Genomic DNA, 16046 nt, shown 5'->3' on the forward strand with positions numbered 1-16046 from the left:
CTCCTCAGTGTCTCTCCTCCCTGATACTGAATCTCCACACACACAGCCTGATTGTCAGCTCCTCAGTGTCCCTCCTCCCTGATACTGAATCTCCACACACTTAGCCTGATTGTCAGCTCCTCAGTGTCTCTCCTCCCTGATACTGAATCTCCACACACACAGCCTGATTGTCAGCTCCTCAGTGTCCCTCCTCCCTGATGCCGAATCTCCATACCTAGCCTGATTGTCAGCTCCTCAGTGTCCCTCCTCCCTGATACTGAATCTCCACACACTTAGCCTGATTGTCAGCTCCTCAGTGTCCCTCCTCCCTGATGCCGAATCTCCATACCTAGCCTGATTGTCAGCTCCTCAGTGTCCCTCCTCCCTGATACTGAATCTCCACACACAGCCTGATTGTCAGCTCCTCAGTGTCCCTCCTCCCTGATACTGAATCTCCACACACAGCCTGATTGTCAGCTCCTCAGTGTCCCTCCTCCCTGATGCCGAATCTCCATACCTGGCCTGATTGTCAGCTCCTCAGTGTCCCTCCTCCCTGATACTGAATCTCCACACACACAGCCTGATTGTCAGCTCCTCAGTGTCCCTCCTCCCTGATACTGAATCTCCACACACTTAGCAGGGTTGTCAGCTCCTCAGTGTCCCTCCTCTCTGATGCCGAATCTCCACACACTAAGTGTGATTGTCAGCTCCTCAGTGTCCCTCCTCCCTGATGCCGAATCTCCACACACTTAGCCTGATTGTCAGCTCCTCAGTGTCCCTCCTCCCTGATGCCGAATCTCCATACCTGGCCTGATTGTCAGCTCCTCAGTGTCCCTCCTCCCTGATACTGAATCTCCACACACTTAGCCTGATTGTCAGCTCCTCAGTGTCCCTCCTCCCTGATACTGAATCTCCACACACTTAGCAGGGTTGTCAGCTCCTCAGTGTCCCTCCTCTCTGATGCCGAATCTCCACACACTTAGTGTGATTGTCAGCTCCTCAGTGTCCCTCCTCCCTGATGCCGAATCTCCACACACTTAGCCTGATTGTCAGCTCCTCAGAGTCCCTCCTCCCTGACACTGAATCTCCACACACACAGCCTGATTGTCAGCTCCTCAGTGTCCCTCCTCCCTGATGCCGAATCTCCATACCTAGCCTGATTGTCAGCTCCTCAGTGTCCCTCCTCCCTGATTCTGAATCTCCACACACTTAGCCTGATTGTCAGCTCCTCAGTGTCCTGCTGCAGCTGAGATCTCACACCGCTCAGTACAACCTGTGGCTTTCAGTTGGGCTCAGTGGGCAGAGACTGAATACACTTGGACTCATGAGCTCTCTCTCTCCTTAGCTGGACTCATAAAATGCTCATCCTAATAACAGGATTTTTAACATGAATTTTCAAAGTAAGTACACCAGCCTCACTGGGTCTAATACATCTATTTGTTAATGTATGCGGATTTTATTTTGAAATGTAGTGACAGATCTGCTTTAAAGTGAATTTGTCACCAGGTTTTTGCTACCTCGTCTGAGTGCAGCACTCTCAGCAGTCACTTAGTTTATTGAGTGCAGCAATTAATACACAATGATGTGTAGATGTAGCAGAGCAAAGAATGCTCCAGTGCCCACACCACCACTTTCTGTGTACATTGTCTATTGACAGTGAGCTGCTTATCAGAGCAGAGTGTGTGGTTGGACCACTTGGCACCTGGTCTGTGCAGCGATAATGTCCTGGAGATAAAACATTCATTGTAGGGAAATAAGAGCACACATCCAAATAAGTGACACATCGCTGAAATCAGGGTCTCAGCCACTACCTCATGTTGTCTTCGGATTACATAGCGCCTCCAATCTGATTGCAGGTCACTTGGAAATTTTTTTCCCATAGCCCAAATTTGTTTAAATATACACCCATTCCTCTATGTCTCTGCAGGCTTAGAAAGGATCCGGTAGATATGCTGACTCTTCTGAGATGTCTCTGCTTTTCCATAAGCCACCCAGATGTTCCAAGAAATTTTGCAACAATTACTTGTTTATTAAATAAAAGGTGGACCACAGAAAGAGTGGAGCAAACACCGCCCCACAAGTTACTACCTTTTCCAGATTTTCCACATCTCAACTGAAAAAAAAGATGGGGCTCATATAAAGGTTTATATACCTGCCTCCAGAAATGTTGGTGACTATGTATAGAGCATGGAGCTCAACAAGTCCTGGCTACGTTCCCATGATGAGGTTTTTGGTGCGTTTGTGATGTTGCAGATTTTATGCACTAATTATATAAGATGGGTCACTTGCATTTTCAAAAATATGCAAAAACGTCAAAAACTCATTGTGGGAATGTAGCCTCCCAGTGACAAAGCAGAGGTCAAAAATAATTTAAAGAATATGAACTATTAAAATCAATAGGGAGGGAAGAAACCGCACTCTTCTAGGTCTGCAAAAGAGTTTTTGAATATCCCTCCAAAAAGTAGCAAGTAAGTCTTTGGTTTACATTATTAAATGGAGTTCAGCTGCAATACCAATCACGGCCCATGGACAAGAGTGGCGCTGTTTATAGCAAAGAAATGATACATGGTAACTTTTTGTCTGGTCTGAATGAAGAGGTGAGGTGGAGAAAGATGCGTAATTAATTGCATCCTCGCCATGAATGTTACTCCAGTAAGTTTTGAAGAATGTGTCGAGAGAGGGCATCGCCACATCCTGTCCTGCTCATGCAGCGCCACTTTGGCAGACCTGGCATCCAAACTAGAAACTTTGCACAATTTTGAATTGTGCAAAAAAGTTGCAACTTTTCAAAAAAGTGTTTTATGCCATAAATCTGATGAAAGCACGTTGATAAATTGGGGGTGAAATGTATTTATGGAAAAATGACTAGTCCAAAATGTGGATGTAGACAACGCACTTACCCGAATAGCTTCACAACGTCACACACCGGATCTATGAAATCTTTATGGTCTTCTATCTTTGTTGCTGAAATGTTTAATAATTTCATGATTTGGGGTAAATCTTTTAGGACCTTTTATGTTAAGGAAAATCCACAACGACTATGATAACATTAATGGGGTATACCCATCTAGAAGATCCTATTCCAATATGTAGTGGGGGTAATAAGAATAATATAAATACAAATACCTACAATTAGAAATGTAGTATAGTTCTTCTGATTTTCTGTGTTGCTCACCCCATGTGCAGTGCATTGCAGTAGCTTAGGTATCCGTGGTTATGACCACTCATATAGTGAGTTAGTTAGTTGCCATGGATACCTAAGCTACTGCAATGCCCTGCACATGGGGTGAGCAACACAGCTTATCAGAAGAACTATACTACATTTCTAATTGAAAATATTTGCTTTTATTACTATTAGGGTATGTGATTTCACCGACTACATATTGGCATAGGATCTTGGAGATGGGAATACCCCTTTAATATCTTATCTGATATCTTATATAGAGTGAGTATGGCGGAGTGGTCTGCCACACTCAACCTTAGCTCACAGTGATGGCATATAGGCACAAAAGACCGCCCATAGCAGCCATATCTGTTAAAGTGATAACACATCTTAACAAGGGTATGATTAGGAGAAGAATCTGATCCAAAATCTGAATAAAAAAAATTGCTTCAAATTCTCTCTTAATTGATTGTAATTAAAAAAAACTCTAAATAATATGTACAAAAAACCAGCACTGCGTGCACTATAGGGATGTTCCTCATTAAAGGGAACCAATCAGTAATATCAATCCCCCCAAAATGCAAAGCTAAATCCATTAACGTTTTATATCTTTAATCCGTTGCTACATTTCTAAGAAACCATTGTTTTAATTCATATGCAAATGAGGCATTAAGTGCTCGGGGTGTGACAGAGCACTTCTCAATTCCCTGCCTCCCAAGGTTGTTTCACCGCACAGCACCATATTTTTAGCTTTATTGACAACTTGCTGTCTGATTTCCAGACAGCGAGCAATCAATCAATCTAAAGAGGCTGTTGCTAGGCCCAAAAAAAAAACAAGCTCAGGAGGCAGAGGCTTGGGAAGTGCTAGGTCACACCCCGAGCACGTAAAGCCTCATTTACATATAAACTAAAAATGTTGATTACTTGGGGGTGCAGCAACAGATAGAAGATACAAAAGGTGTCGATAGATTTAAATTTCAATGACCTACAATTAAAATAAACTGAAGAGTTCACCCGTCTCCACTGTTAAGTCTGAAGATGCTTTATATGTTTGCTCTTGAAAAAAACAAACAAAAAAATCAGAGGATACAGGGTTCATCTCCAACTGATCAGTTCAATTTTCAGGTCAAAGGGGTAGAAATGTCAAAGGCTTATAACAGACAGGGCAGAGGGGGGAGGCTCCTGCTGCAGCCAGTTGTCTCACAGCCAGATACAGGACAGTGAGGAAGAGGAGGGGGACATTGATGATCGCCATATATTTCCCAGTTTTAATTGCAAAATGAGATAGAATCGAAAGGAAGGACATTTATGGAGGGATTGATGGGATATTATTATTTTTTTTTTATTTGTGAGCATTTTTTTTTTTTATTATTTTTTTTGATAATGAATTAAAAAGATACAATGCCGTTGTAGTAATGCTTGCCGACTTTCTTTAAAGCCTTCATATGTCTCTCAAGTAAATCTTTCTGCAAAACAAGAGGAAGAACGGTGATTTACCTTTTAATATGCCTGGATAAAGGCTAATCCCACTGACATACTGTACGGATTTGAGGAAATGAAAGCCGAGATAATACTACTATCTTCATGGATGGAGCTTGCAAAAATAAGAACATTTGCAATTTACTGCTAATTAACATTTTCAGCTGTTTATGATCTTAACACTTTTCTTTTGTTTACAGATTGTTGCCTTGGAGACCGACCACCGCTGCAGGGCACTAGAACATGCGCAGCGATTACACAATTCTTTTCTATTCAGATCGTGAGCGCCATTTTAAAGCTGGCCATGATCGCTGGCTTCAACGCTGCGCTTGCAAGTTAGGACAGCAGCGGTGGTCGGTATCTCAGGCAACGAGCTTTATAAAAAAGAAATAAAGCTAATATCTTAAGAGTATCTGCAAATTTTAATAAGTGGTAAACTGCGAAAGTGGAAAAAGTGCTTGCTTTTATAAGCACTGTCCAACGCTATCCATCCATGACGATGGGAATAACCCTTTAATGACCTGTAGTCCATTAATATCACAGTCCTGGATAATCCCTTTAATTAAATGAGTTGGATTCGGCGTGACTCTGAAGTTCAGTCCTGTTTACACTATTTGTATGTGTTGGAAGAAGAGGTGCAGAAAGTAAGAGGAAAGAAGTATAATCACCCTGCGACTTACAGAGAATGGACCTTCAAACAATTTGACCACGCGTCCCAGATCCATGGGTTTAAACTGATTGGCCTGTGAAAAAAAGACAGAGAAGATCAACAATTGAACATCAAAATAAAAAAAGGACTTATTTTTTTCAATTCAGAGGGAAGCTATCACATTGAATATGGTGTCTAATCTGCGGACAGAATGGTATAGAGCTTCATGTTATGCTTAAGAGTCCAGGAGGTGGTCACTTAGTGAAGAAGGACCGCCCCCTGGACTCCTGAGCAGAGAGAGAGCAGGGATTTCAATTGGTAAATTAAAAGTTTTACTGAATCTTTTGCCACAAAACTAATATATATATATATATATATATATATATATATATATATATATATATATATATATATATATTAGATGGAGGCCCGATGCTATTGCATCGGGAGGGCGGTAATGTCACGATGGGGCAGGCATGTGGCGCTGTTGTTGCCTAATGGCATCCTGTGATAATCTACTGACTTTTGCATCAGGGGACTCATGGGCTTGACGCCTGCGCTTATATGCATTGTTTAGTCCCAGCGATGCTGTTGCTCTTCAAGAGACTCATTTGCCTGTTGTTGTCTTCGACGTTGTGCCTTTGCTGCTTTCCTTTCATTGTCATAGGCGTACTTTTTAGGAGGAGCCATGTTGACGTTGATATTTGCTTTTTAAAGGGGTTTTCCCACGAACGAAAGTTCATTTTAAAAATTGTCTGTGTCTGACCGTGTACAGAACATACCACAGCTGCTGGGCAGGGGAGGAAGCAAAAGACAATACTGACATTACAGCAGGGGATCGCAGAGGACACATTTTGTGAGGTAAAATATTTTTTAAAAACAGTCAGTGGAATATTTTACCTCACAAAATGAATCCTCTGTGATCCCCTGCTGTAATGTCAGTATTGTCTTTTGCTTCCTCCCCTGCCCAGGAGATGTGGTATGCTCTGTACACGGTCAGACACAGACAATTTTTAAAATGAACTTTCGTTCGTGGGAAAACCCTTTTATGTGACCGACTTCCTCTGCCTGTAAACATGTCACGCATCTGCCTCCGGGACCAGCCCCATGATTCACTGCACCTGCGCGTAATTGGCGCAGGCGCAGTAAATCAGACCGCCGCCATCTTTGTGCAGACAGATAGCGGCGGTCACATTAAAACTGTGCATGCGCTCCTCCTGTACAAAGATGGCGGCGGTCAGTGAATCATTCGGCTGATCCCCGTGGCAGCATGTTTGCGACGGTGTTCCGTTGGTGCTACCGCGGTGAGTGTGTGTGAATGTGTATGTCTTTGTGTGTGTGTGAGAGTGTGTGATTGTGAATGTGTGTGTGAGAGTGTGAATGTGTCCGTGTGTGTGGTGCGTACGGCGTATAGAGTGTGTGTGTGTTGCGACGGTGTTCCGGTGGTGGTACCGCGCAGCAGTTTCCATATTAAGACACCCATCACTTGGGTGTCCCAATATGGCGGTCGGTGAACTTCCTCCCCTTGGTATTCTAGGATATGGTGACATCTGGACAGAAGAGGAAATTAAAACATTACAAGGTAATTATATACTGTAAATAGGTGGTCATCCACGTAAGTGCAGGCTTGCGGAGAACTGCTACAATTCCTATAGAGTGGTAGCTTTTATTGCTGGTGGTTCCCACTGCCAGACCAGGAATAGCTTAATTTTAACCTCATAATGACCAACCTCTCTAAGCATACTGCACTGGGCCATTGTAAATTTACAGCGTGGGATTATAGTTCCTGCAATTTAGCTGGAGCAGGTCAGGATCTATGGCTGCCATACACAGCTGTGGACCCTGGGGAGGAGACAGGAGAGGTTTATTATCACTTCTGTCTTCACATCTACATAACACTCAATGACCACTACTTAGACTAGGATAGAAGCATCTGCAGCGCCAATGTGTCTAATGGACCCAGCGATCATACGATCACAAGAGCTGCTGACTCCATGCAGACCTATACAGCTCTGCCAGTGACTACAGAGGGCGCTTTTCCCCTTTAACATATGGATCAAATTAAGAATAAAAATGGGAAAAAAAACAATAATAAAATATATATATTAGAAACCAAAAAAATTACGCAACACCAGCTTCAGAGTTAAAGGGGAACCTGTCCTGTTAAAAAGCTATTAATCTGCAGATATGGGGTTAATCTGCGGTTAATAGTGTTTTGAACCTGCCCTGTGCCAGCACTTAGAGCCCCGCTGCTGACAGGAAATGGACTTTATTCTTCCCGGTAGTGTCAGCCAGATAGACCTCGTGACATTTCAGGAGTGCGCATGAATCACCCCCTCCTCCTCACTGTATGATCATATAATGGAAAAAGTGGGGTCAGGTGGGATTGTCTGGACCTGAGCCTGCTCTGTATGTGGCAGATGTCGGCTGTGTTATACAGCCGGTACATGCCTGCAACAACAACGACTGACATCAAGCTTCGATCATCTCTGTTTAACCACTTATATGCAGCAGCGGTCAGTCATTGGCAGCAGCAGCGGTCAGTCATTGGCGGCAGCGGCGGTCAGTCATTGGCAGCAGCAGCAGTCAGTCATTGGCGGCAGCGGCGGTCAGTCATTGGCAGCAGCAGCGAACAGTCATTGGCAGCAGCAGCGGTCAGTCATTGGCAGCAGCGGTCAGTCATTGGCAGCAGCGGTCAGTCATTGGCAGCAGCAGCGGTCAATCATTAGCAGCAGCGGTCAGTCATTAGCAGCAGCGGTCAGTCATTGGCAGCAGCGGTCAGTCATTGGCAGCAGCGGCGGTCAGTCATTGGCGGCAGCGGCGGTCAGTCATTGGCAGCAGCGGCAATCAGTCATTGGCGGCAGCGGCGGTCAGTCATTGGCAGCAGCAGCGGTCAGTCATTAGCAGCAGCGGCGGTCAGTCATTGGCAGCAGCGGCGGTCAGTCATTGGCGGCAGCAGCGGTCAGTCATTGCCGCTTTTCATTCATCGCACCTTCCTGAAAATGATGGCATAGAAAGCGACAAAAATGGCATCGATAAAAAGTCAGCTCATCACACACAAAAAAAGGAACCCTGGATGAAAAAAATAGGAGTTATGGGTCCAAAAAATGGCAACAAACCCAAATTTTTTTTTTAATTTACATATTTCTGATTTTTTAACCACCTACGAGAAATAAAAAACGATACAAATTCACCATCACTGTAATGATACTATACCGACCTGGGAAAAACACGTTACCGGCTCATTTGTACCACACGATGAACACCGTAACAACAAACCCCACAAAATGGCAGAAATAAGATATTTAATTTTTTTTTTTTTTTACTATGTCACCACTTTATAGCAAAGTGAATGGTGTCACGCAAAACAAGCCCTATGTAGACGAAAAAAAAAAGAAGTTATGACTCTTGGAAGGAGAGAAATAAACAAAAGCGCAAAGAAAGAAAAATGACGGCGGCGGTCTCTACGGTTACAGCATAACCGTACGGTCGCTACGGTTACAGCGTGGTGGCGGTCTCTACGGTTACAGCGTGGCGGCGGTCTCTATGGTTACAGCGTGGCGGCGGTCTCTACGGTTACAGCGTGGCGGCAGTCGCTATGGTTACAGCGTGGTGGCGGTCTCTACGGTTACAGCGTGGCGGCGGTCGCTACGGTTACAGCGTGGCGCCGGCGGTTTCTACGGTTACAGCATGGGGTGGTCTGGTCTGTATAGTGTAGACAGCATTATTAGGTATTAGCTAATCACACAGCGCCGCTCCTGGCTGGGAGGTGTCATGGCCGTTACCTCTCTCTGCACCAGGTCCGTATCTGTCACCAGCAGTCTCACCACCGGGCGTCCGTTCGGTTTGCTGTTTCCTGACGTCGGCGCTTCTGTCAGGGTCATGCTGTTGGCTTGTACCGGGGCCCGGGCAGCCGCCACCTCCTGAGCTGCCGGCATGGCGAGCTGTGTAGTGAGGACAGCGCGGCTCCGTCACTGCTCGGCAACACAAACAATCACGGTTGCTATGGCGACAGGCCGTGTCTGCAGAGAGCGGCGGCTCCTCATAGACTTCTCTGAGGTCCGGGCTTTCCTGGGGTGTGATGACGTCATCGTGCCATCATGGCGGCCACAAGGGAGGGAAAAGGGGATTGATTTATTTATTTTTCATGCAATATTATTATGTAAAGAATATTTGGATGCTATAGAGGCAGACAGCTTTGGGGAAACCCCAATATTCTGCTTCATGGACACAATTTTGGTTTTACACCTACATCATTCTCGGTCGGAGTACTGACCGTGGTCCGCGATGTCCGGACCGGCCTGGGGTCTCCTGCTCCGAACGCAATGACTTCATCTGGGTCATTACCCGAACTTTGAAAGATGTATGGATGTAAATTTTGGTCCTTGGGCTGCGATGGCAATTATTGGCACCTGCGATGACGATGGCGGGGGGGGCGATAGTGTCAGAGGGGCAGGTTTAACCCCTCAGATGCCGCTTGACTGCAGCATTTAAGGGGTTAGTGGTCATATACAGCTGTTATCCGCAGGATTTTCGCTCACTGGTCGGGGGGGCACTATACATTTATTAGTACAGTAAAAAAGCCCCAAATTACCTCATTATGATCGTTATTCGAACATTGAAAGATTAAATTGTGCACCTTGGGGCGTAAGACGGGTGGATGAAATTTCAGTCTGTGTGCCAAACAAGACCGCACCAGGACCAATACAAGTGACCTGCCGGCTCAGATAGGCGATTGTTACGCGCAGACTCGTGTAATGTTCGAAAAAGTCGCAGCCTCCACTACTGTAACTATTTCAGATCAGACTCACCAAACTAAGGGAACCTGTCACCTGATTCTTGCTGCCCAAGCCACCAGTAGCAAAAATCTGGAGGCATTAATCAGAGCCTGGCTGCATGACTGCTGCTAAGTACGGTATATATGTCTCTAAATATGCTCTAGAGATCCGGGCGAGGGTCAAAGCCGGAGACATTACTAGTCCACAGCCGCCCCAGTGCCACTGCTGGTGATTGATAGGTCTTTTGATATGGGATAGACTGGTCATTCTCCACCAGCAGCTCTGAGAAGAACCTGGCCAAGGACAGCACTGGGAAGAGCCGAAGAGGCACAGCACTGGGAAGAGCCAGTCAGGGACAGCACTGGGAAAAGCGGCCAAGGACAGCACTGCGAAGATCCGGTCAAGGACAGCACTGGGAAGAGCTGGCCAGGGACATTACTGAGAAGAGCCAGCCAGGGGCAGCACTGGGAAGAACCTGTCAGGGGCAGCACTGGGAAGAGCCGTCCAGAGACATTACTGAGAAGAGACAGCCAGGGGCAGCACTGGGAAGAACCTGTCAGGGACAGCACTGGGAAGAGCCGACCAGGGACATTACTGAGAAGAGCCAGCCAGGGGCAGCACTGGGAAGAATCAGGCGCAGCACTGGGAAAAGCCAGCCAGGGGCAGCACTGGGAAGAGATAGTCAGGGATAGCACTGGGAATAGCGGCCGGGGCCTCACTGGGAAGAGCTGGCCAGGGATAGCAATGGGAAGAGACAGTCAGGGGCAGCACTGGGAAGATCTGGCCAAGGACAGCAATGTTAAGAGACAGGGACAGCACTGGGAAGATCCGGTCAAGGACAGCACTGGGAAGAGCCGGCCAGGGACATTACTGGGAAGAGCCAGCCAGGGGCAGCACTGGGAAGAGTCGGCCAGGGTCAGCACTGGGAAGAGCCGGCCAGGGTCAGCACTGGAAAGAGCCGGCCAGGGGCAGCACTGGAAAGAGCTGGCCAGGGGCAGCACTGGAAAGAGCCGGCCAGGGGCAGCACTGGGAAGAGCCGGCCAGGGTCAGCACTGGGAAGAGCCAGCCAGGGGCAGCACTGGGAAGAGCCGGCCAGGGTCAGCACTGGGAAGAGCCAGCCAGGGGCAGCACTGGGAAGAGCCGGCCAGGGTCAGCACTGGAAAGAGCCGGCCAGGGGCAGCACTGGGAAGAGCTGGCCAGGGACAGCACTGGGAACAGCCGGCCAGGGGGCAGCTGACTATTCTCATATCGTGCCAAGGTCCCCGCCCAGATCTTTAAAAACTATTTTTTCTTCCAAAAATATACCTATGATTGTGCAGCCAGGCTACAGTTTATGCTGCATTAATTAAATCACACGTTGCCTTTAAACTTCAAATGGAGCACATACAGACAGACCCATTGCAATTAATAACAAAGGAATCTGTATTTCACCTTGTAATGTTTTTTTTAGTTGTTGATATGTAAAAATGAATTTAAAAGATAGACAGACCTATCGATGGTAGAGCAAGCGGGTAACGTCTGTGTAGTTGTAAGAACGGAAAGGATTTGACTCTTACAGAAGCAACCAGAGAAGAACAATGGGAAATGGATAAACTCTGGGAATGGCTGATGAGCGGCCCCCTGTAGTGCTCGCTATAGGGCACCCCATCCTTACTGGACGATCTTGTGGGGCTGGCAGTTGATCTCGATGGGACCGAATAATCTGGTGAAGTAGCCGAGTGGCACACAGAGCTGCCAGAATGAATCCTATGGGGGAAGGGGCACCAGAAGATGCTGGACCCTGGTGAAGACGAGAGGAATGATAGTGTCCAAGATGATTTGAAGGCTGTCCTGATTTCTGGCAGGGGAGACGGCCTTCAGCAGGATGGGGTCCTGGAATGATATGATTAATAATAATAATAATAATAATTTTTATTTATATAGCGCCAACATATTCCGCAGCACTTTCAATTAAGTTGAGATCCTTCAGGACTGGAAAGCCGTGATGATTGAAGAAAGTATTTTCAGGAGGATGAGGGGCAGTCACAAAGCAAAAAAGGGGTGAAAAAGAAATTCTTAAATTTTCTGAGACCCGTGACCTTTTTATTTTTCTGTCGATGGAGCAGTATGACGGCTTGCTTTTGTAAGGAGAGCTAACATTTTTACTCCTTTTTTTTTTAAGGAGATGCAGCAAACCCCCTAAAAATCTAATTACGGTATTAAAATTGTTATTTCTCTTTAGGCGTTTGTGATACGGGTTTATTTTATATTTTCATAGATCAGACTTTTATGGACAATATTAAATGTTTATTTTTCTATGTATTTTTTATGGGGGGGAATTTGGAAGATTCAAATTTGTATGTTTTTTTTGTTTTCTTAGATTTTTTATTTTATTTTTTATTTCCTTTGGACAACCTGTACCTTCGACTTGATCACTGCAAGTACTACTGTGTTGTAGTATTTAGTAAAATTGATGTCATCCTATGAAGCCCAGGCACTGGTTCCATAGAATTGTAGAGGTGATGGATCGTACAGCCATGGGCCGGGCGTGGGGGTCTTCAGTAAGCCCCTGACTGCCATGACAATCCGTTAGAAATCAGCGAAAAATGGAACATATGCCATTTAAATGGCAATGTCTGTTATTGAAAGGATCATTAAATGGTTAAGCAGCAGAGATCCATTACAGACAGATGCCGACTGTGTAACGCAGCCGCCATCTGCTGGGTATTGTGCATGCTCAGCTCCTGAGCCTGCTTCACAAACCCACACAGGCACGTCATAAAGAGGTTTATTAAACAGGCTTTTTTTTTTTTTAATCCCTTGTGATATTTCTGTTCAGGTTTTTTTTCTGATATATAAACTGCACGTTTAATTGTTCTTTTATAGACAATTGGAATAAAATCCGTCATTATTTTTTTTCAGTTTTGTATGACTTTTTTAAAACGTGCAAATAAAGAATATATATAAAAGGATAATTAGGGCTACGAGTTTTACTCTGCAGTCATCAGTAAAAATTGACATGTGAAGCCCCTTTTTTCTATTTGAGGAGAGTGCATTAAACTTTGCCTAACCGAGCTGACTTGGCTTGTTTGTGCCCAGGATATTTGCCAATAGATAAGCTTAAGTTCAGAGGACGGTTGCCAGCCATTAACCTGAAAACTAAACCAATAATAAACCATCTTCTCAATGGAGTGGAACCGAATGTATAACCGTGAGGCTGAAGGTCGCTGTGGGTATTAGTTTCCAGTAATGTATGGCCCCATAGATGTATCAGCCTTTATTTGCCTTCCAAATCTACAATATCCTCTTGGAGTAGAAGTTACTGGAAAATAGCGCAATATTGGTGTAAAATAATCCCAGAATTGTGCTGGAGCTGATTAGAAAACGGTATATTCCGATCAGAGCATTGTAGAAAATAAGAAACTCTATGACTCATGAAATCATTACTTGCCCAAAGCTATCTCACAGTATACCAATGTTCCAATGTTTTTTTTATCAACCCCATAGGGGGAAACCAGGGTTAGCATAGGGTTAACCAGAGTCCCATTAGCTCCAGGGTGAAATTTGGACCTGGGCCCCACCACCACCTCCATCATACTCAGATGTGTGGACCCAAGTGGCATTGTTACAGTCTATGTTCACCCCCTTTAGAAACCCCCCCCCCCCAATAATACTAATATAACATGTAAATCTCACATCACTGTTGCTGAAGAAAGCCCACCAAGACCAGTATTACCAATACCACTTTGAAAGGACAAATTACTGCCGACACATCATGATCATATATTATCAACAGGTGGTGTCTAAATATAACCACTATCCTGTTACTGAACAAAAGCCGTTATACCAAGACCAATATACCAATAATACTGCATACAAAGGGGAAAAAATAATACCGTCACACCATGACCGTACATTAGCAGCATATAGAGCGCTAATACCATCATATGGATCATTAATAAAAAAAAAAAAAAACTGCACGAAAACGAATATTAGAGCAGCACAGTGGCTCAGTAGTTAGGATTGTTGCTTTACAGTGCTGGGTTCCTGGGGTCAAGTCCCACTTTATCATCATACCGCCGAATAAATAAACATTGTACCACTGAAAACATCATCTTGTCCCGCAAAATACAAGCCGCCACACAGCTCCATTAGGGGAAAAATAAAAAAGTTACACCTCTCGGAATAAAGCGATGCAAAAATAATTAATTTTTCTATAAAATAGTTTTTATTGTGTAAAAGCGCCAAAAAACGATGTAAATTGGATATCACTGTAATTGTACTGACCCGAAGAATAAAACTTTCTTACCAATTTTACCACACGCAAAACGACCTACCCCCACAAAAAAAAAATTCCTGAATCGATGGTTTTTGTTCATTCTGCCTCACAAAATCAGAATAGAAAGAGATCAAAAATTGTCATATGCCCGACAATGGTACCAATAAAAACTAGTGATGAGTGAATATACTCGTTACTCGAGATTTCTCGAGCACGCTCGGGGGTCCTCCGAGTATTTTTTAGTGCTCGGAGATTTAGTTTTCATCGCCTCAGCTGAATGATTTACATCTGTTAGCCAGCATAAGTACATGTGGGGGTTGCCTGGTTGCTAGGGAATCCCCACATGTAATCAAGCTGGCTAAGAGATATAAATCATTCAGCTGCGGTGAGGAAAACTAAATCTCCGAGCACTAAAAAATACTTGGAGGTCACCCGAGCGTGCTCGGGAAATCTCAAGTAACGAGTATATTCGCTCATCACTAATAAAACATCAACTTGTCCAGCAAAAATCAAGCCCTCACATGACTCTATGGGCCAAAATATGGAAAAATTATAGCTCTCAAAATGTGGTGATGCAAAAACTAGTTTTCGCAATAAAAAGCGTCTTTTAGTGTGTGACAGCAGCCAAACATAAAAACCAGATATAAATCTGGTATCGCTCTAATCGCACCAACCCGAAGAATAAAGTCACCTAATCACTGCTCGAGGAATGGCATAAAAAATAAAACCAGTTCTTCACCTGCTGTTGATTTATTTCATTCTGCCTCCCAAACATTGAAGTAAGGCTCGGGGCGCATTTATCCTGCACTCTGCGCTGAGCTCTTACAACAGGGTTTCCATGTAAATCTGTGAAATATGTGATTCAGACAGAACACCCGGCAGAAGATTCCCTAAAATGAGGCAGATGGAGGCATTGTGGACGCCATAGGACCCGTGATCCGGCAGTGTTTTCACTTGGCAAAATTCATTACTGCTTGTTTCTGGAAAACACCCATGGAGTCAAAATCATCACTACACCTGTAGATAAATTCCCCAAGAGGTATAATTTTCAAAATGGGGTCACTTCAGGGGGAATTCTGCTCTTCTAGCAATTAGGGGCTCTGTATATGGAGTCTGCAAACTGTTCTAGGAAAATCTGCGCTCTAGGAGGCAAATAGCGCTCCGTCCCTTCCGAGTCTCTCCGTATGGCTAAGTAGTACTGTACAGCCACATATGGGGTATTGCCACGTTCAGTAGAAATTGTAGGGCAAATTTTGGTGCCATGTTTACCCACTTCTTGTAAGAAAATGTAAAATCTGGGGCTAAAATCAAATTTTGGTGTTAAAAATGTAGTTATTTTTTTCTTCACTGCCCAATGATATAAAATTGTGACACAACCGTGGTGTCAATATGATCACTGCACCCCTAGATGAAGTAATTGACAGGTGTTACTGGGGTTCTGCTGTTTCGGCACCTCTTGGGCTCTCCCAGTGGGTCATGGCACCCCCAAACCATTAACAGTAAAAACTGCACTATAGTACGGCGCTCCTCGCCTTCTGAGCTTTGCACTGTGCCCAAAAAATATTTCCCGTTAACATGTAAGGTTATTGGCGCACACAGTAAAATATGGACCTTAGTTTGTTGTAAAAAAATGTCCTATTAGCCCTTAGAAAAATTAAAAACTTGGGGCTAAAACAACATTTTAGTGGTAAAAATGTAATTTATTCTTTCTTCACGGCTCAATGGTATAAAATGCTGTGG

General features: G+C 44.7%; 1 protein-coding gene across 2 annotated transcripts in view; it reads right to left on the bottom strand.

Annotated features, from left to right (window-relative positions):
- The window catches only part of CFAP69 (cilia and flagella associated protein 69), a 42789-nt gene extending 33410 nt beyond the window's left edge, over positions 1–9379 (bottom strand). The window contains exons 1-4 of one of the 2 annotated variants that reach the window (XM_077268277.1): positions 9056–9379; positions 5302–5364; positions 4543–4608; positions 2880–2989 (exon numbers count right to left, since the gene is read on the bottom strand). In XM_077268277.1, the coding sequence (XP_077124392.1) occupies positions 2880–2989; positions 4543–4608; positions 5302–5364; positions 9056–9208 (392 nt within the window). In that variant the 5' untranslated portion in view covers positions 9209–9379. Of the gene's footprint in view, positions 1–2879; positions 2990–4542; positions 4609–5301; positions 5366–9055 lie in introns of those variants that run through there. The other variant, XM_077268278.1, reaches the window with a different exon arrangement.
- Between the last annotated feature and the right edge of the window lie 6667 nt (positions 9380–16046).

The sequence above is a fragment of the Ranitomeya variabilis genome, chromosome 6, assembly GCF_051348905.1.
Source record: "Ranitomeya variabilis isolate aRanVar5 chromosome 6, aRanVar5.hap1, whole genome shotgun sequence".
In the NCBI taxonomy this organism is placed as follows: Eukaryota; Metazoa; Chordata; class Amphibia; order Anura; family Dendrobatidae; genus Ranitomeya; species Ranitomeya variabilis.